Source organism: Rhinolophus sinicus, chromosome 3, assembly GCF_057876585.1.
Source record: "Rhinolophus sinicus isolate RSI-liver-muscle chromosome 3, RSI-T2T, whole genome shotgun sequence".
NCBI lineage: Eukaryota > Metazoa > Chordata > Mammalia > Chiroptera > Rhinolophidae > Rhinolophus > Rhinolophus sinicus.
The window spans coordinates 172,770,966-172,791,166 of record NC_142503.1 but is presented as its reverse complement, the minus strand read 5'-3'; the positions used below and the strand labels follow the sequence as shown (position 1 = coordinate 172,791,166).

General features: G+C 46.0%; 1 protein-coding gene across 1 annotated transcript; it reads left to right on the top strand.

Annotated features, from left to right (window-relative positions):
• The first annotated feature begins 4,920 nt into the window (after positions 1-4,920).
• On the top strand, positions 4,921-18,814 carry PLEK2 (pleckstrin 2). Its single transcript, XM_019733438.3, has 9 exons — positions 4,921-5,167; positions 11,364-11,528; positions 12,533-12,714; positions 13,853-13,944; positions 14,251-14,438; positions 14,641-14,742; positions 16,435-16,518; positions 17,465-17,543; positions 18,277-18,814. The coding sequence occupies exons 1-9, from the start codon at positions 4,949-4,951 to the stop codon at positions 18,402-18,404; spliced, it is 1,239 nt and encodes a 412-aa protein (XP_019588997.2). The 5' UTR covers positions 4,921-4,948; the 3' UTR covers positions 18,405-18,814.
• Positions 18,815-20,201: the final 1,387 nt, after the last annotated feature.

Genomic DNA, 20,201 nt, shown 5'->3' with positions numbered 1-20,201 from the left:
GACACACAGACTAGACTCATTGGTGGGGAACCACCAGTGCCATTATAAAATGCAGTGACTTACTTTGTGTCAGGTACTGCATTATATAATTAACTTCCATGAGCTCATTTACTTTACCCAATAACCCTGTGAGATAGGTATTATTATTATTATTATTATTATTATTATTATTACTATTATTACTATTACCCCATTTTATAGATGAGGAAAATAAGGATCAGAGATAATAAGTCACTTGCCAAAGGTCATGCAGTGGCAGAGGCAGGATTTGAACCCATGCTTTAGATTCCAGAACCAATGCTTCTCAAGAGTGATTTGTTTAGTACAAGATAGAACAGAAATTGAGAGTAAGTTTGGAAACTTATGGCAACTGGGCATTGCCAAGTGCATGACTGAGGCCTCGTTTCATTGAACAGAATATGGACCAGTCTGGGTGATGTAGAAGTCTCTGGTGGGTTGTGTAAGGTGGCGGCTGTGTTCTAGTCATGCATAGTAGGACACGCAACTGTGCATGACTCAGGGGAAATGAAAAACACTGGTCTTCACCACAGATGGTGTGAGAAGCACTGCTGTGGAACCCACACTCGGTGTTGGTGGGCCTGCCCTGTCAGCTGTGGCAGACCAGGGTGATAAAATTGGCCCCTGTATCTGCGGGTTCAGCATCACGACGCAACTAACCTCTGATCAAAATATTAAAAAAACAACAACACATGTTATGCTGTTGCTGATGTGTACTGTGTAGTTAGGCCTGAGATGGTCGTGTCTGTACTGCACATGTGCAGACTTTTTTCTCGTCATTATCCCTAAACAATACAGCATAACAACTATTTACCTAGCATTTACATTGTAGCTATTAGCATTAATCTAGAGATGATTTTAAATATATGGGAGGCGGGCCGGCCCGGTGGCTCAGGCGGTTAGAGCTCCATGCTCCTAACTCCGAAGGCTGCTGGTTTGATTCCCACATGGGCCAGTGGGCTCTCAACCACAAGGTTGCTGGTTTGACTCCTCAACTCCCGTAAGGGATGGTGGGCTCTGCCCCCTGCAACTAGAAACGGCAACTGGACTTGGAGCTGAGCTGCACCCTCCACAACTAAGACTGAAAGGACAACAACTTGAAGCTGAACAGCACCCTCCACAACTAAAATTGAAAGGACAACAACTTGACTTGGAAAAAAGGCCTGGAAGTACACACTGTTCCCTTCCCCAATAAAATCTTAAAAAAAAAATGTATGGGAGGATGTAATTAGGTTATATGCAAATGCTACCCCATTTTATATATAGGACTCGAGCATCCCAGGGTTTGGTAACAACAGGGATCCTGGAGCCAATTCCCCATGGATACCAAAACACGACTGTATTCCTGGTCAATCAAAATGTGTGAGGCCTCGGAGCAGGGCCTGTGTATTGCCCATGGCACTTGGTTTGTGTTTTGTACATAGGACATACTCAATACAAGTCTCTTGCTCCAGTGAGTGAATGAATGAATGAATGAATGAATGAATGAATGAATTGATGGATGAATGAATGGGTATGTTTCTGGCTATAACAGGGCAATTTGATGGCCTTGGGCAAAGCCATGAATTGAGCAAAATTTCTCTTCCAGCTTTTCCTGCTGCCTCCACTTCTAACTCCTCTCTCCTCCCCCTTTTGTCTCTTCCCAAGCTTTTAAGTGCCTTTAGAGCGCTCTCCTGTCCTGTTCAGGACCCCACACACCCTCCTTTTCTAGTAGTTGTGCCTTACTTTGGGCCTCTCACTGCCCTCTTGCCCAGCAAGTTCTCAGTTCTGAGTCACTTCCAGGGGAACCTCCTCCAGTTGGCTGACTCTTAAGGATTCCCTAGGGGTCTACCCCGACAGATATAACACAATGCATGTGCAACTGGGATGGTCTCTGTTGATTCTGATCAAATCAACAAAGGTTTCTAGAAATACGACACTTAATGCGGTGTAGACATCTGAGACTGGCCTTATCATACACTTCTGGTGAAGGCATCATGTGGCACATTTCTAGAAAACAATTTGGTGATACGTATCTAGAATTTTAAAAATTTATACCCTTCAACCTAAAATTATGCTCTAGATATTTATCAGAAATTATTAGGGATGTGGCAAAATGTTTATATACAGAGATATTTATTGTAGCATCCTTTACACAGAGAAACAGGAAATCCAACCTAAATGGAAATGAGTAAATATGTTACGATCCAGACATGATAAAATATTATACAGCTATTAAGTCATGTTTTGAATTATTTTTAATGATTTGATAAGATGCTTATTAGCTATTATAAGTGAAAAAAGGCAGGGCTCAAAACTTTTAAAATTTAATAAAAAATACATGTACATGTAAAAATACTCATCATCTGTTTAGGTGATGGCTTTGAGTGGTTTTCTCCTTTTTGGTATTTTCTATAATGAGCAGGAATTATTTTTGTTTTCAGAAAAAAAAACACTGTTTAAAGTCTTTTCTGGTTCTGCAGACAGAACTCCTTCTGGCCTGCACAGTCACTCCCTCTCTGCAGTCTTGTCTGATGCAGAACAGTCCTGGGGGAAGCGCCTGCATTTGCTGAGAGCAAGGCTTGAAGTACTTACACTTTAAGCCTATATGCTTGTCCTCATTTTGCCTCACTAACTGGCTGTGGGACTGTGGACAAGTCATTTTATTTATCTAGGTTTTGGAGGTCCTCACTTATAAAAACAAAGTACCTAGATTAGATGATTTAAGGGTTAGGTTCTGATTCTGTGATTCTGATAAACTCACTGAGTCAAGGTAGTCACTGTGAAGAAGGCTCTATGATTTACCCTTCTCTACTGTAACTATTTTAAACAGGGGGTTTCTTATCTATAGCTAAAGAAGTGGCTCTCTAATGGTAGAGTTTCACATCAGACTGAATCATGTACACCCAAACACTGAACTTATAGCTCTCTACAACTTACACATCCTAGACATTATTTGGTCCTTCTGAGACAGGCAGGATCCCTTGCACATCAGTCTCTGGCCCTGAGAGGGAGAGAGGAGAAGCGTCTGCCTGGAAGAGCAAGACAAGTTCCTGGGTCCTGAGTTTCCTTCCTTTTGACGCTCCCTTCCCCCCAGACGCAGCTGTTCACCACTGTCTGTCTGCTTCCTCTGTCTCCATCCTCTTCCCTGTGGTGAGTCGGGCGTATGTCAGTGTGGTTCCCTGGTAGATCAGTGGCTTAGCCACCACAGCCAGGGGAAGACGGGTGTGATTCATGCCCTGGGTCCAGTGAGTCAGACATAAGGTGGGCTGGACCAGGGCTTCCCTAGGATGGGAAGCAGGTTCTAAGCATGCAAAGGCTTTAGCTCCCTCCTGGTAGGGTCACCACCAGGAGAGAGAACCAAATCCTTCTCCCTTTCCATTTCTGTGAACTCATTCAGGAACCCCTCTTGCCAAAACAAACAAAAAACCAAAAACCAAAACCAAAACAAAGCCCCCACCACCACTTCTAAGCCTCAGAAGATTGTGTCTGGGTAAGGCCAAAATAACCTCTGTGCCAATTATCTGCTTCCCTGGCATCTGGGAGGAAGAGGAATAACAGACCGTGGTTAGAGCCCAAGAGAATAAGCATTTTCCACTTCAGCCTCCTGTCCTAGGTTTAAGCCCAGCAAGGTTTCAGACCTCAGATTGTTTTTCGCCCCTCTTCCTCACTCATGAACTGAGTAGCAAGTGCATTTACACTGCCCTACAGTTAAAATCTGAGCTTGGTGACCTTCAACTGCTTCAAGTTTCAGTTTCCTTGGCTGGAAAGAAAGGGATAATAAACTCACCTGCGGTGCATTAAATGCAGTGCATTAAATAAAACCTGGCACCCACTACTGGCCTGGCTTCAGAAGGTCCTGGCTTCAAAACGTCCTGGCTTCAGAAGGTCCTGGCTTCAGAAGGTCCTGGCTTCAGAAGGTCCTGGCTTCAGAACGTCCTGAACCAATGTTCATTCTGAAATGGAGTGGAAGCCGCATTGCTTTTGGACTCGCTGGGATATCTGAAAGTCAGTCTGTGCAGAAGGCTGAAGTGGGCCATTTCCAGGGCAAGGGCGCCTGGAGTGGTTTAGGTGCTGCTCCAGGCTGGTTCTGAGAGGCACAGCTGGCTTTCCACAGCCTGGGACACCTTCTTCCCATCTAGGCATCAGGGACCTTTTCCGCTCCCTGGTGAACCATTCTAATAGTGTGCTTCACCCTGCAGTGCAAATAATGATTAAACTGACTGTGTCCTGAGGATGACTAAACAATCAGTATTACTGCTGTTTCCTTTTGTTTCAGGCTTGATATGGCCTGTCCTTGATCCAGTTGTCACTTAAAATTTTGATATATTTTGTTCATCATGGATTTTTTAAAATATAGAATTATATTTTAATGTTTAAAAACATTGCCTGAAAATGTTACTTACCTAGATTACTGAGTTCCTTGGTACTCCCTTAAATTTTGCCCCAATGATGGAATCTTTCGTTCCAGACTTTTTTGAGGAAGGGTCTATTTGGGGGGCAGGAAGCCCCTGCTGCTTCCTGAAACCTGTGATCTTACTAATGGAAACTTTGCTCTGCCCCCACCACAGGCTACGAAAAAGTTCCTAGATTAGTTGCACCCCATCCACTCTCCCAGCCCCATTTCCATTGAACTCAGGGATAACTCCAAATATTTGAAATCCTTTCAGTTCCTTTTAATTCCGTAAGTATTACTCAAGGGCAATATACTAAGTGCCAGGCAGGCACCGGGTTAAGACTGGGAGAGGAGGAAGATGGGTAAAGACCGGAATAGTAAGAGGTGCAGAGCACGCCGGGGGCACTGGATGGGGCGCCCTGCCCAGTTGGAGAGAGCGGGGGGGCGGATAGGCTCCAGGAGGCAACACCAGGGCGGGACGCTTGAGTTGGCAGACTCTGTACCCTGAGGACTAACCAGGGCACCTTCGGGGGCGGGGTGGGGACCACGTCAGAAATGCCGACCTGGTCTGACTTCCTGCCGGGCGGCCCGGCGGCCTCTGTTCTGGACGCGGGCCAGGGAGGCCTCGCCGGCGCGGAGCCGGAGGCGCTTCCTGGGCGCAGCGGGCGCGGAGCAGCTCGCGGAGAAGCGGGCGCAGGGACGGCGCACTCGGAGGGCCGCGCGCGCGGGGACATGGAGGACGGCGTGCTCAAGGAGGGCTTCCTCGTCAAGAGGGTGAGCGCGCCGGCGCACCCCCGGACTTTGCCCGCTGCGGGCGGGTGCCGGCTCACCTGAGCAGGGCCCCCAGTCCCAGCGCCGGGGCGGATCGCGCGGCCTGGGGCTCTGCTGGGCAGAGGTCCTGTCGGTGAGGAGAGCAGGTGGACGGGGGTTGAAAGTGGGCTTTCGATAGAAACGAGGGGCCGGGGCACAGGCAAGGAGGAGAATCCCGCCTGCCTGGTGCGTAAGGGCTATGGGTGGCGGCTCCCGACCGAAGTAGTATCTTAATTAAAACAACTTAATAAAATGTGAACAGTATAGTATTTAAATATGATGTATTAACTAACGTAAGTGCGCTCTGTGGTTCACAGTGCCGGCTCTTGTAATGCAGCGTCTCCTACACTCCTCACAATAACCTGTGAGCAAGGAGGAAGCCTGTGTGTCTTCCGCACGTACTGTGCACAAGTCCTAGACATCGTCTCCTTTAATCCTCCCAACGGTCTTATAGATGGCAGTACCACAACCCCCTTTCTCCGGGGGGGAAAATAGAGCTGAAAGAGGCGAAGCAGCTTGCTCTGGATCTGGGCCCTACTGGGTGATGCAGCAGATCAAACCCCCTCCAAAGCTTGACTCCAAACCTTTTCCTGTCCGCCACAGCGTGGGCATAGTTATCACTCCGTTACATGTGAAGAAACAGGGTCAGACAGATGAAATCGCCTGCCCAGAGCCCCAGGCGGATAACAGCTGGGACTGGAACCTCTGTCCCCAGTTCCCCATCACCCCACAGTGGCCTTTCCCACAGCAAACAAGAGTCAGTACAGACAAAAAACGCAATACGTGGGATCCAGGTAGGAAATGAACCAAAGAGCAGGGGCAAGAGGAAGTTCGATATTTAAAAGTTCTTTTAACATTGATGTTCACACCCGCATTTATGCTAACATAATAATAGCAGAACCTAAAACCTGGGCATGAGCCTTTTGGCTCTTCTGTTGAGTTTATAGCTTTGGAAAGGTGGGTGGATGACGAGGAATGAAGGGGCTCTTCCTTCCATGGCCTCCTCTGGTGGCCAGATCAGCCCTGAAGTCTCAAATCGCTCTCAGGTCTGTAGGTAACGTAGCCAAGTTTTGTTACACTTTGTTTGATATAGGAGGGCGGGTGTGTTTGCTCAAAACTGTAAGCTAGGGGAGTGCTGGGAAGCTGATGCTGGATCAAGGGTCAGACTGGATACAAGAAGGTACAAAATTCCACACATGCTTCATGCCCTTGTGATTAAAGTGATAGGTTAATCCCTCATGGTTTGTGGAGGCAAACCAATACACCGCCACCACACAGAGTCAGGGGAGGATGAGAGGGAAAGCAGGACGTGAGTTCTCTTCTGGACAGGCTGCCCCGTCCTGAGTGACAGGCTGAGGGAGTCCAGGGTGCAGAGAAGTGAAGACAGTCAATAGTTCTGACCCCAAAAACCCACAGAAGGGGCTTGGCTGAAATACCAAGAGCTCATTCCAGCTAAACCCAAAGACAAAAGAGTTTGGAGCCTGACCCTGAGGCAAATGGAAGCCACACCCTTCCCTGCCCCCGCTACTACTGATCAATCTCCACTTTTTCTCTCCCCCATATCGCCTGTCCTCCTGGGTGGCAAAAGCAGCCCCTGTATTCACTGGAGAAGTTGCAGGGCTGTAGGAGGGATCCCATAGATTTAGGAGGGTTTACAGCTCAGACGTGGTGCAGGGCCCCAGGTAGAAGCCTAGAACAGTCTTCACGGGTGAGAGTGAAGCAGGAGACGGGCAGGGGCATGAAGGATTTGGCTCCTAATTCTGCCCAGACAAGAAAAACGTGGAGCTCCAGGCGAAACGCAGGGCGCTCACTTGGCCTGGCTTTAAAGGAGGGTGAGAAGGAAGGAAGCAAGGATCAACCCGGGCAGGGCTGCTTCTCCTTTAAGAAGAGGCTGAGGCACTTCAGGTATCGCTGCTGGTTCATACCTGGAATAGCACTCTTAGAAACTGACTTGGCAATGTTAACACGCTTTGGCCTAGACATTTCATTTCTAGAACTCTGTCCCAAGGAAACACCCTCAAAGGTTTCTGAACAAAGTGTTATTTATGTAGTGAAAAATTAGAAACGACTTGTGTAGCCCCCAAATAAGCAAATGATTAAGTCAATTATGGTTATGCAGATGTTAAAAATGTTTATAATCTTATAACCTAAAGAGTAAAAATATAAAAAGTGTAAGTAAGGAAAAGTATGCATAGAAGAAAAAAGTCTAGAAGGAGTTCTGGAGGCTAGAAGTGTGAAATCAATGGTTTGGCAGGGCTGTGCTCCGCCTGAAACCCGTACGGGGGAATCCTTCTTTGCCTTTTTTGCTTCTGGGGTTTGCAGGCTGTAAAGGAAAAACCCAGAGTTTCCCTTCCTATGTAAGGAAAAACCCAGTTCTTTCCGTGTGTGTGTGTGTGTGTGTGTGTGTGTGTGTGTGTGTGTTTACTCTGTGAGTCTCCTTTACTTTTACACAGAACACTTCAGTTCTGACAGTCTGGCCACCAAGTGTAGAGGTTCCCCCCCACACCAAGCGCTTCTCTGTGACACAGGCTGGTGTCCTACAATTGCACTCAATTCTGACACTATCTACCCAGGATCACATCAGATTCCACAGGTTAAGGGCTCAGTCTTACAAGACTGCTCCCCCTCCCACACACACTTCAGACACTAGTGGAAAGCCTGGGTTACCCACCTGGGTTTCTGACCAAACAGCTATAGATGGGAGGTTCCAATGACCCCCTCCTTTGGGTTCAATTAATTTGCTAGAGCAGCTCACAGAACTCAAGGAAACTTATATTTACCAGTTTGTTAAAGAATATGTTAACGGATACAGATAAACAGCTAGATGGAAGCGAGCGTAGGGCAGGGTACGTGGGAAATGTAGCTTCTATATTCTCTCCGGTGCACCACTCTCCCAGGACCTCCGTGTGTTCACCAACCCAGAAGTTTTCCGAACCCTGTACTTTTAGGATCTTGTGGAGGCTTCATCACATCGGCATGATTATTCATTAACTCCATTTTCAGCCCTTCTCTCTTCTCAAGAAAAGTTGGCAGCGGGTGTGTGTATGTGTGTGTGCAAATTCTAAGCTTCTAATCATGGCTTCATCTTTCTGGTGATCAGCCCCCATGCGGGACCCAGAGTCACCTCATTAGAACGAAAGACACTGATACCACCTGGGAACGTCCATGGGTTTCAGCAGCTCTGTGTCAGGAACAACATATGTATTTTCTTTTATCTCCCACAGGTGATCCTTTTGTCCCTTGGCTTGGAGACGCATCACTCCTTCTTCTTTCTGTGGAGCTCTCGATGGCCACATTTTCCTCTTCATATAAGGACATCTGTCCTATTAGTGTTATTAGCGCCACCCTAATCCAGTATGATTTCATCTTAACCTGATTACCTCTGCAAAGACGCTATTTCCACAGAAGATCACATTTATAGGTGCCACGGGTTAAGACTTCAATGTACCTTTTGGGGGGACATAATTCAACCCATAATAAGTAACATCTCTGCTTCTTTGGGGTTGTAGGTTCTTGGAAAGATCTTCCTCGGCCTCAGTTTCTTCATCATTGCAGTTAGGGGTTAGCGTAGGCTTTTTCAAAGGTTCCCTCCAGCTGTAACATTCTGTGCCTCTTAAGCCCACCCCTAGGTTGCCCTCCCAGCTTATGCACTCTCCCCCGTCCCCCATAAGGGGCTAGGGACCTCAACTGCTTATGGTTCATCTGGCTTCTGGCCCTAGCCAGCCGCCTACAGACAAGGAGCCTGGAGAGGGAGGAAAATGCCCAGGTGGAAGGAGTTCTTGTTCAGCTTCTACCACTGTGTTTTTGGCCTATGACCCCCCCCCCCCCCTTTACCTGGTGACTTTGGACCAGTCCGTTACACCCTCTGAGCATGGCATGGTGTATCTGTAGAGCAGGGATAATGGTGGTCTCTTTCCATTTTGTGGATTATTTTAACAGCCTCCATCTGAGCTGTCCACTCCAGCCTGGCCTACTTCATTTAGCTGTTCTGTCCCAGTGTGGTCAGGATGATCTTTTTAACACCAGAACTTAATCCCGTCCTCCTGTTTAAAAGCCTGAAAGGACTCCCCTCTGGTCAGAGAGATCAAACTCTGCAGCATGGAACCGGAAGCCAACTGGGCCCCATCACTTCCCTCATCCCTTCCCCACCGCCTCTGAGCCCCATCCATATAGAACTATTTGGTGTTTTCCAAAAGTGGCAGTGGTTTTACGTTCTCCCTTCTGTGCCTTCTGAACTTGGCCAGCTCCCCACAATCTTCAAGCCTCAGCCCCAGTATCAGGCTCCTAAGAGCCTACGTAACTCCACTCTCATCTCTTCTGAGCTCCCTCCTCCATCTGAACTCCTTGGAGTTCACATCACACTCTGTATTAGTTATCTATTATTGTGTAACAATTACCCCAAAGCTTAACAACAAATATTTACTATCTCACACAGTTTCTGAGAGCCAGGTATCCAGGTACAGCTCAGCTATAAGATTCTGGCTCAGAGACTCTCATGAGGTTGTAACCAAATTGTTACCCAATGTGGCAATCTCTTGAAGGCTTGGACGGTGGCTGGAAGTCTCTGTTCCTCACCTCTCCAAAGGGGCTACTCATACTGTGGCAACTTGCTTTCCCCAGAGTGCATGATCAGGGGGAGAGAGAGAGAGAAAGAGAGAGAGAGAGAGAGAGAGAGAGAGAGAGAGAGAGAGAGAGAGAGAGAGAGAGACCCATCCAAGACTGAAGCTGCAGTCTTTTATAACATAATGTTAGAGCTGACAAACCATCACTCGGCCATATTCTCTCCATCACACAGACCAACCCTTGTACAATGTGGAAAGAGACTATATAGGGTGTGAATACCAAAAGGTGGGGGTCATGGGGGGGCCCCACCAATGATCTGTGCTGGAACTTAACACCTGGGAGGGGTCGTCATCTGTCTCTCCCACTGTCTTGGGCCAAAATCTTATGCACCTTTGTCTCCCTGCTGCTGGCCCAGTGCCTGGTGCAGTAGTGTTTAGCCATTGATTGTTGAATGAATAGATACATGAATGAGTGATTTCCCTAATCATCTCATCAGGATTTTTGTTTATTTGAATTTAAATACATTTTCCATTATATTATTTTTAAAAACTAGAAAAATACTCAAGGACGTAAAATGAAAACTAGGTTTCCGTTCTTATCACATCATATCCAATCTTAGTCCCTTAGAGGTGACAACTTTTAACATTTCTGGGGTATCCTTCCAGAAATTTTCTGAAATAACCACTAGAGTTATTTTTAGGTATCATTTATTGTTTATAATAGTGAAAAGAATGAAACAACCACAGTGACAAACAACAGGAGATTGACAAGTAAATAATGAATCCACCTATTAGTCATGAAAAAACATGCTTTAAATGGTGTGAGAAGATGATCAGCAAAGCTCAACAAAACAAAAACTAGAACATAAAAGTATATGTAATATGGTCCTGATTTTAAAGACAACAAGAAAACAAACTAGAAAGTAAAAACTGAAAAGAGAAAAGACCGGAAAGAAATACATGTTAAAAATGGTTGCCTCTTTGTAATAAGATTTTATCGTCTGTATACTTTGCAGTGTCTTTCGAGGTTTATAACCAGAAAAAAGGCCAAATGGCAACGAGAAGGCCAATGCCAAAGGTCTTTGTTGCACACTCAAAGGAGATGGCAAAGAGATCCAGACAAAGATAATGCTTTGCTCATGACTGGATCCTTTGGCCACTAAGGATATTATTGAAGCAATTGGTGAAACTTGAAAGGGGTTTGTGGAATAGCTGAAAACAATATATTAATGTAAATGTCCTGATGTTGATGATTGTATTGTGGTTATGTCAGAAATATCACCTTTTTTTTTTTTTTGGTAGGAGATACATAATAAAATATTCAGAAGTGATGGAGCATTATGTTCAAAATTTACTCTTAAATGGTTCTGTAAAGAAATTCTTTATGCTATTCTTCAACTTTTCTCTGAATTGAAATTATTTCAAAATTTAAAAATGAAATTAAGCTGAAAAAAAAAAAAAAAAGAATACCATCCCCCTTGTTGGAGAGTTGATTTCATGGCACAGACTGTCTACCGGTGCCATGGGACACCTCTCCCTGCACACAGTGCCATCCGCTTGGCCACCTCACCTGACAGGGCTCTCCTATGTGTCCTCAGGGTCACATTGTCCACAACTGGAAGGTGCGATGGTTCATCCTTCAGCAGAATACGCTGCTGTACTACAAGCTCGAGGGGGGTCGGAAGGTGACCCCTCCCAAGGGCCAGATCCTTCTGGATGGCTGCACCATCACCTGCCCCTGCTTGGAGTATGAAAACCGACCCGTAAGTGAAGGCCCTGGCTTCCCAGCTCCTTCCTACCCCGGACCCTTCCACCTCTGGCCTCTTTGGTAAATGTGTGTGGATAACGGGAAGAGCTGAGTTATTGTTGAAAAACCTAGTTCAAATCCTGGCTGCACCATATACTGGGTATGTGACCTTGGGCAAGTAATTAAACCTACTGAGCCTTAGTTCCTTATTTATAAAATGGGATAAAATAATGACACCTGATTATCTCCTATGACTGCCACGAGAGTCATGAAGGTAATGGTCTGTGAAAACACTGTAGGCTGGGAGGCACTACACAAATGTGAGTAATTACTGCTATCTTGGGGTTCAATATGATGGCTTTCCTCCCTGGAGGATGCGTGTTACAAAAGTCAGGGGCAGCTTTAACCCTACCATCAAAAAGATATCTGACTCAGTCATTTACTGTGGGCCCATTACGTGCCAAGAAATTTGCTAGATTGGAGGAGTCAAGGAAAAAAATGGTAAGATCGCTTCTTCTTGAGGTAATAACCTTATTATGAAAGCAAGTGGTTCACTGAAAAATATTCAGAGTTCCAAATGTTGTACAAACATTATTAGCCATAGAGAATACTGTATTCCTGAAGAAGAGGAAGAGGTCATTACAGGATGTATGAGTCAGGTCCAGCTTTGTGAGGAATTGAGATTCGGGCAAAGATCTAAAAAAGGAGAGAGGTAGATGTTCCAGGCAGGTGGAAGGTCTTGAGTAAAAGCAAAAGAAGAGATAAGGATAGATTTGGAGATGAAGATGGCCAATGTGGCCTAAGGGGAATGTTCCCTGAGGGAGCAGTGGGAGAATGGCTGTGGCCAGATGGAGGTAATGGGGAGCCATTGAAGGTTTTGCGTGAGAGAATGGACTGATGAAAACTCTCTTAGTAAGACTAAAATGAGTAATGAAGCTCAGTTCCTAATAAGATGACTAGATCCATAGAGAAGGTACCTTACCTCTGAGTGCTGGTCTGACTGGCTATGTCTTTCTGCAGTTCCTGATTAAGCTGAAGACGCAAACAGCCACAGAATACTTCCTGGAAGCCTGTTCTCGAGAGGAGAGGGACGCCTGGGCCTTTGAGATAACGGGGGCTATTCATGCTGGGCAGCCGGGGAAAGTCCAACAACTCCACTTATTAAAGAATTCCTTCAAGCTGCCCCCTCACCTCAGCCTGCAGTGAGTGCCTGATCCCCTGTGCCTCACTCTGTCTGGCTTTGCTGCAGCCTCTTCTGTCTGTGTGCAGTGGGGAGGGGGGCTCTGCTGTGACGCAGGCCTGACTCGTACCACCATTGTACTTCAGGGCCTTCCACTGTCTCTGTCCTGTTTGTATTGTTTTCTCTGCCTGAGAATGGCTCTGCCTACCTGCCCTGCTCCCACGTAAACTCCTGGGGTCTCTTGTTTCTGCTCATTGAGACCCTCCCTTCAGTTTCAGCCTGGGTGCTCAGGGCTCTGTCACAGCTCTTCAGGAGTCCCCACTCACCAAGTCATGGGTCTTGTTTGCAGCCTGGTGGCAAAAATAACGTGTTCTGGTAGCAGTTGCATTCTTGCCCTGTGTCCTTCCTTCCTTCCTTCTGTCCTACCAAGCAACAGTTATTGAGTGCCTCTTGCATGCCGTACACTGCGCTTAGATGCTCAGGAGATGCAAATGGGAATAAGCAATGTCACATCTCAGGGGCTTTCTGGATGAAGGACATAAATAGAAAATGAGAAAAGATCTTCCATTGGTGGCAGGAATGGCCTCACAGAACAGAAGGAAAGCAGGTCAGTGGTGGAGGTGATACTATAAAGTAGGGATGTATGCAAGGAGTTCCATTATGGAAACTGTTACAACAGTCCGCTTGCAGAAAACACCCCTAACTTCCTAGGTGGCAGAAGTGTTATACCCATCAAAGATACAGTCTGAGTCCCTTCCTGGGCTCACAAACAACTCCGTTCCAGGCCCTGACATCTTGAGGGCACTGCTAACCCATGGTGAGTACAGGGAGGAGCAGCAGCTGATGAGTGGATTCAAGTGACGGATGACTGAGAAGTAGCTGGAGAATCATGTCCGTACATTCTTTGTTTGGAAATTAAAAGTCACAGTTCTTTAGTTTTACTACAAAAGCCATGCCTGTCTAGTATAGGAATGAGAACATTTAGATGAGCAAGGAAAGAAATGATCTAAAACCATACCTCTCAAATTCTGACACAAAACAGAATCCCCCTTTCTTTGTGGTGTGTATAGCACCATTTGTTTAATACCCGTAGCAGTGACCCTTTCTCATACCTGTTAGTATGACGAGGGTCCCCTCTCCTTTGCTTACCTTCCGTGTAGTCGCATCGTGGACAAGATGCACGACAGCGGCAGTGGAATCCGGCCATGCCCCAATATGGAGCAGGGAAGCACCTACAAAAAGACCTTCATAGGTGAGCCTTTCCTCCCATGGGTGGGGCCAGGCAGTGGAAACCAGGGGCATGGTGATCTGGGACTCAGCTGTGCTTGGCCAACCTGTGTTGAGGACAGAGCTGCCTGCTGGCCTACAAGCTGGCCTGAGATGGCCACATGTGGGGGCAGCCACAGGTCCGTGTAGCAGGTGTGGCCTTCAGGCTTCTCTTCGGTAGAGCTCCAAGGCTGCCCAGGAGGTCAAGGTCAATGAGGTCACAGCCAGGCCCCCCTGAGGACGTTGGTCTATAGCCTGTCATCTGACTGGTGCTGCCCTTGCCCTGATGCAGGCTCCTCCCTGGTGGACTGGCTCATCTCTAACGGCTTTGCAGCCAACCGTCTGGAGGCTGTGACCCTGGCCTCTGTGCTCATGGAGGAGAACTTCCTCAGTCCAGTAGGCGTCCGGAGCACAGGAGCCATTCGGTCTGGGGATCTGGCCAAGCAGTTCCTGGATGACTCCACGGCCCTGTACACTTTTGTAAGTTACGGAGCATGTTCCTCTTGCCACCAGCCCAGAGGGAAGGAAGAGGCCAGAGGGTCCACAATCCTAGGGCTTGGGAGACAGCTTCACCTCAGGGGAGTGGGTTTCTGTACCGAGGATTTTCCTTTCCCCTGTGGTAGCCCCCATAGCCCGACACTGGGACTTTTGGTAACAGAGTCCTTGCTCTCCTTCCCACTAGGCTGAGAGCTACAAGAAGAAGACAAATCCCAAGGAAGAAATAAGTCTCAGCACCATGGAGTTAAGTGGCACGGTGGTAAAACAAGGCTACCTGGCCAAGCAGGTATGGCTGCCTGGGAGCAGGGAGGAGACGGGCTGTTCTGAAACCCGGGGTGGGGGTGGCGGGTAGGCAGGAACGCTCCCAAAAGGGTGGGAAGGGCTGAGACTGCTAGAGGGCACTAATTATCAGCAGAATCAGCTAAAGCAGGAGCCCAGTGGCAGCCATACACACACACACACACACACACACACACACACACACAGCCCCAGACCAGGGGTGTTCAAGGCACAAGTCATCATCCCAACATTAACACACAATGTCCAGGTCACTACCCAAGTCCCCTATTTTTCTAGAAGGGGGCATTGTCTACTGGGTTGGTGTTTTGCATCTGCTGGGCTTCTCTTCCCTGAGGCTTCCTGGGGTCACTGCCTCCTTTTGTGGGAATTTACATGCCCCCTTGATATACTTTCTGAACAAAAAAATAAGTATTTTCTTAGGTTGAAGATGGGATTCTGCAGGGTAATCTCAATGTTTACCAACTGACTGTGGCCACTACTCGTAACCATGTTTGGGAGAGCAGCCATGTTACAGGGACACCAGCGGCATTTCTGCTTGTACCTAACAAAAGGCTATTCTGTGAATAAAATCACCATGTCCCGCATGTGAGGTGTAAGCAGACCTTCTGTACTCTCCTCGTGTTTGTGGGCATCTTATATACCGTGTGAACATGCGTGTCTGTACAATGGACGTGTATGCTGCTCAGCGCCATTCCTGTTCTTACTCAGAGCACGTGTTGTTGTTACCTGTTTCTTGCATACCCTGTTTCCCCAAAAATAAGACCTAGCCAGACAATCAGCTCTCCTGCGTCTTTTGGAGCAAAAATTAATATAAGACCCGGTCTTATATTATGTTAGTTGGTAAAAATATTTTACTTATAGTAAAATCAGACCAGGTCATATATTAATTTTTGCTCCAAAAGATGCATTAGAGCTGATTGTCCAGCTAGGTCTTATTTTGGGGGGTACATGGTATCAGGATCCCCGTCTGCTCTTAAATTACTTACCGTCCATGATGGGAGTCTCGTGAGGGAAGGAAATGAGATCCTGGAAGACCACAGGAGTGTGTGGGAGGGACGTGGGTGTTCCAGACTGGAGGGCTAAGGAAGGTTTGGCACCTAGGGGGTGATGCCAAAGAGCGTCATACATTCATTAGTAGCTTACACATTAAGATTTTAACATATAATTGATCATTTCTTACCCTAATGCAGAATGTTAGTGGTTTTTACTTTAACATGCACACATGTGTGCATGTGCGTGCGTGCACACACACATATGTAGGTATATATACACATGCACATATATACAGGCAGCTTTAAGTTTGTTTTTGTAGTGAGCTGACACTTAAAAAGTTCGTGCCCTTGGGTTCAAGGTTGCCTGTGAGCTCTCAGTCCAGCTGACACCTGCTGCTTCCCTGTCCTCCTTGTGCCCAGAGTGGTGTTGGGTAATGCGCGTGCTTTCCTTCAGCGCTGACCCTCTTTGGCTGTTAACTCCACCGAATGTGACAATGTTTTTGCTCAAGTCTCACTGAGCAGGGCAGTCCATGACACATCACTGCAATCCTTGGTTCTCCAGCAGGCTCTTCTTACAAACTAGTCCCATTGGAGCAGGCTGGCTTGGAGGTTTGGCATTTGGTACTGAGAAGTGGGAGGAAGTAACAGCTGTCATTAATGAGCCTCGAATCCTTTCTTTGCCTCAGGGCCACAAGAGGAAAAACTGGAAGGTGCGGCGCTTTGTTCTGAGGAAGGACCCGGCTTTCCTGCATTACTACGACCCTTCCAAAGTGAGTGCTGCATGTTCCCTCGGTAACTGTGTGAGGCTTCCGGACACTGCTCTCCCGAGCACAGCAGGCAGCTGGCTCCACTTCCTTTCTCTCAGCATCCCTTCCATAACTTCCCCGCACTGTGCCTCTCCTTCCACAATCCAAGCTACTCTTAACAGTGTGATCACTCCTTTCTTTCATCACGTAGTTGCCTGCTCAGTGGATCTTCGTTATTTTGAGAGGAAAAGCAAAGCATCTTTCAGTTTCTCCAAAGCCTGCTGTGTGGCTAGGGAGGGTGAGGTGGGCTGATAAACAGACTCCTCGCTGGTGTTTCCCAGGCTCTTCAACCCTTTCTAGCCATAGATCCCATGAATTCTGCCCCCTCAACCTCTTGTCCTCACCGATGCTTTGAAAAGTTCCTTTCACTATATAACATTTAAGCCATAATTTACTTTTTTTCTAATTGATCAAAGAATTGCTCTTCTAAGTTTCAGGTAGGTGTCACTTCGAGCTGAGTTGATCTAATTCCAGTCAAAAGAAAAGAAAAATGGTCTTTTAGTTGCCCATTCAGCCTTTTTTTGGTAGATGTGTGACTTTTATTCATTTTTTGAAAGAGTGAAGACTGGGCAGTTCCTCCCTCACTGAGCTTCACTCAGGAACCCCCACCCGAAGCCAAGAACATGAAGGAGCCTGAAGGAGCCCCTGGGGCCCTGCCAGACAGCAGGGAGGGCTGGGGGCCGGGACAGGTGTGGCACTCTTGCTGCTGGCTGTGAAACGAAGAAGCCCCAACTTCTTCACTGGTGCACATAACTTGCGCATATGATGTCCAAGTTCAGCTTCATCTTCTATTACAAGTGACTCTCACTTGACCTCTTTGGCTGGCGTGACTGAGGTGGTTACAGGCAAGAGTGCAGCTCTTCCCTCTCGTGCCTTCACGATTCCTGATCAGGTCTCCTTTCGTCTGCAGGACGAGAACCGGCCAGTGGGTGGGTTTTCTCTTCGTGGTTCACTCGTGTCTGCTTTGGAGGATAATGGCGTTCCCACTGGTAAGGGGCAACTTCAGCCTGAAGGTCTCAGGGGCCTCCCTCCGGCCCTCTCAATGATACTCTGTTGTCAAAGGACTGAGCTATGGGAATCCAGTAGGGTTTTCTTAACGAGATGGTGAATGGTGTGAGTTTTAAAGCCAGTTTCAGAATTAGAGAAAAGGGCATGTGGGGTGCTTAGTGTTTTAACAATACAGCTAAATGATCTGTTTTTAATATTCTTTCCCCTCCGTTTCTATGCTTACTGGCCCATAAATTTCCACCTAAGAGTAATAGCTCACACAATGTTTAAGGGTTAGCAACACACTTTGATATCTATTATCCCACTAATTTCACAATAGCCAGACAGCTATGGTAGGAAGATGGTATTATTTCCATTTTATGGATGTGGAAATTGAAGTTCAAAGAAGTTCAAGTCAAATCCACAATCTGTGCCTGCTTTTTACATACTCATACAGGATTCTTTGATGTGAGTGAAATTGTAGGTCTATGGTTAGCACAGGGCAAAGGCCACGAGGGCTTCCAAGAATGTCCAGCCACACCTTTGCCAGATCTTAAGGCACAGGTGAGGAAGAGGGAATGAAAGGAAGAGGGAAGTATGCATCTGGTGGGATTCCCTAACTATATTTGTATTTAAGAAATCCTTTGTGTTTTTGTCTGTGTCTCAGTTGACTTTCAGCTAGTTTCAGTTGAAAGCAGACATGGATATTCACTCACTGATTTTTTTCCTGTCTAGGGGTGAAAGGGAATGTCCAGGGAAATCTCTTCAAAGTGATTACTAAGGATGACACACACTATTACATCCAGGCCAGCAGCAAGACTGAGCGAGCTGAGTGGATTGAAGCTATCAAAAAGGTAACATGACAAGGACCAGACGGAACAGGACCAGGATTCCTCTCTTCTACCAGGTGATACAGACAGGATTTTCTGGAAAATGGGAGTTTGTGAAGACTTGACTTCTTTGCATATTTTGTACTGCTTTGGAGACTGGTGGAGTTCATCAGCAGTGGTGGGATTTCCTTCCCCACCTTCATGTTAGAACATGAAGAACATTTCCCCACCTGGAAATGCTACAACAGCCATTAGGCATCAGCATCTTGACTTTCGCTCATTATGCAGCCAGCCATCCCTCAGGCACCTACTTGGTTTCCCTTGTAACACTAACTGGCCACTTTGTAAGATGCTAGTCTCTTGGCAGCTCTCTCCGAAATGCTGTCAACAACTTTTAACTCTTCTTTGGAATAAAAAATTATATTTGTTTCTGGCTAATAGAATTCCTGTACAAAGTTTTACAGTTTTCAAGGGTTTCTTACGCTCAAGTCTCTATGAATTACATAAGCTGATTATGAAGACATCTCAAGTGATCTGTCACTAAGGCGTCCATCATCTTAAAGTGGGGATGGTGGCAAAATGGTTGAACATTCAGAGAATACTGTTTTGCTTTGAAAAATAAGCTTGCTGTATTATATATCACAGAAAAGAAATCATGGACTCAGTTGGAGAGATTAGTCACACATACCAAAAAAAAAAAAAGGTAGAATTACAGCTTTACTATGGAAAATAGCAGTTAGAAAGAGGTGGAGCAGGAAAGCTGCTAAAAGGACGGGGGCAGGAGCTCACTAAAGGACACAAAAAGATGTTAATGGGAAATAGTTAAATCAAGGTATGAAATTTTGATTTTAAAGTGAACATTAACTGAGACAAATAGGTACAAAGAAGCTTCACCAGTTGGAAGGTTAATCTGAAGTAGTGAAAAGTCTGTATCATACAGTATCTTTAAAAACATTTTTATTACTTTCAAGTTTATACAGTAATCTGGCACAAGCTACTGCCAGCATTCTTGCTAAGTACAAGTGGTTAGACTTCCTTTAATGAACAGATGAAATACGTAACTTACATTTAAGGGAAGTAGATACTTCCAAAGTATTTAAGTAAAAATTTGTCCATAGTTTGAACTGTTTCTTTCTCTCATCTAGAACACCTGACCTGATCAGGAATTCCAAGCTATTGAGGTTTTACTTCATTCCTTGCATTTTAAGAGACTGCCTTTTAAAGCACCATTTTCCATTTGGCATTTTACCAAGGTCTGTCTCCGGAATGTTTCTTTATTGCTTTTTGAATATCAACAAGTGTTTATCTAAATTCAACTGCATATGGTTTGATGGCTTGACTCCAAATTGGCACAATTGCACCCTACTCTGTATAGGTATCAGAATCCTCATGAATTGAGATGATGGTCGCCTTGAGGCAAATCAGGAAACAGTTCTTGCCCAAGTACTAGCATTTGAATTTTCAAAAACTCCATACAATTTTAATTCAATTATTCTTGATGTAAAAGTAGCCAAATCAAGGTGTTTGAAAGTATGGCAGCTGAGTAATAACTGTACTGCTTATCATTATGTAGTGCTAAGCATCTCTCTGGAGGTTCCCACTAAATGCCTGAGTATTATCCGTATCAAGTATTGGTTTGTCTTGTTTTGCTGTAAAACATTACCAAAAAGGTTTGAATGTTCATACTTTATATCAGTCATTTTCAATGACTTCGATTAATTATGTATAAGACCCAAGCTATTGCTAATTTTGTTGAGTTGATAACCACTTGACCTCAAAGGCAGAATGGGGACACGAAATTATCAATTTTTAACGAAGAGGCTTTTGGGG

Coding starts and splice junctions, on each gene's coding strand:
- PLEK2 (XM_019733438.3), top strand. CDS start 4,949: ATGCCGACCTGGTCTGACTTCCTGCCGGGCGGCCCGGCGGCCTCTGTT. Junction 11,529..12,532: donor TGGAGTATGAAAACCGACCC/GTAAGTGAAGGC, acceptor GTCTTTCTGCAG/TTCCTGATTAAGCTGAAGAC. Junction 17,544..18,276: donor GGATAATGGCGTTCCCACTG/GTAAGGGGCAAC, acceptor TTTCCTGTCTAG/GGGTGAAAGGGAATGTCCAG.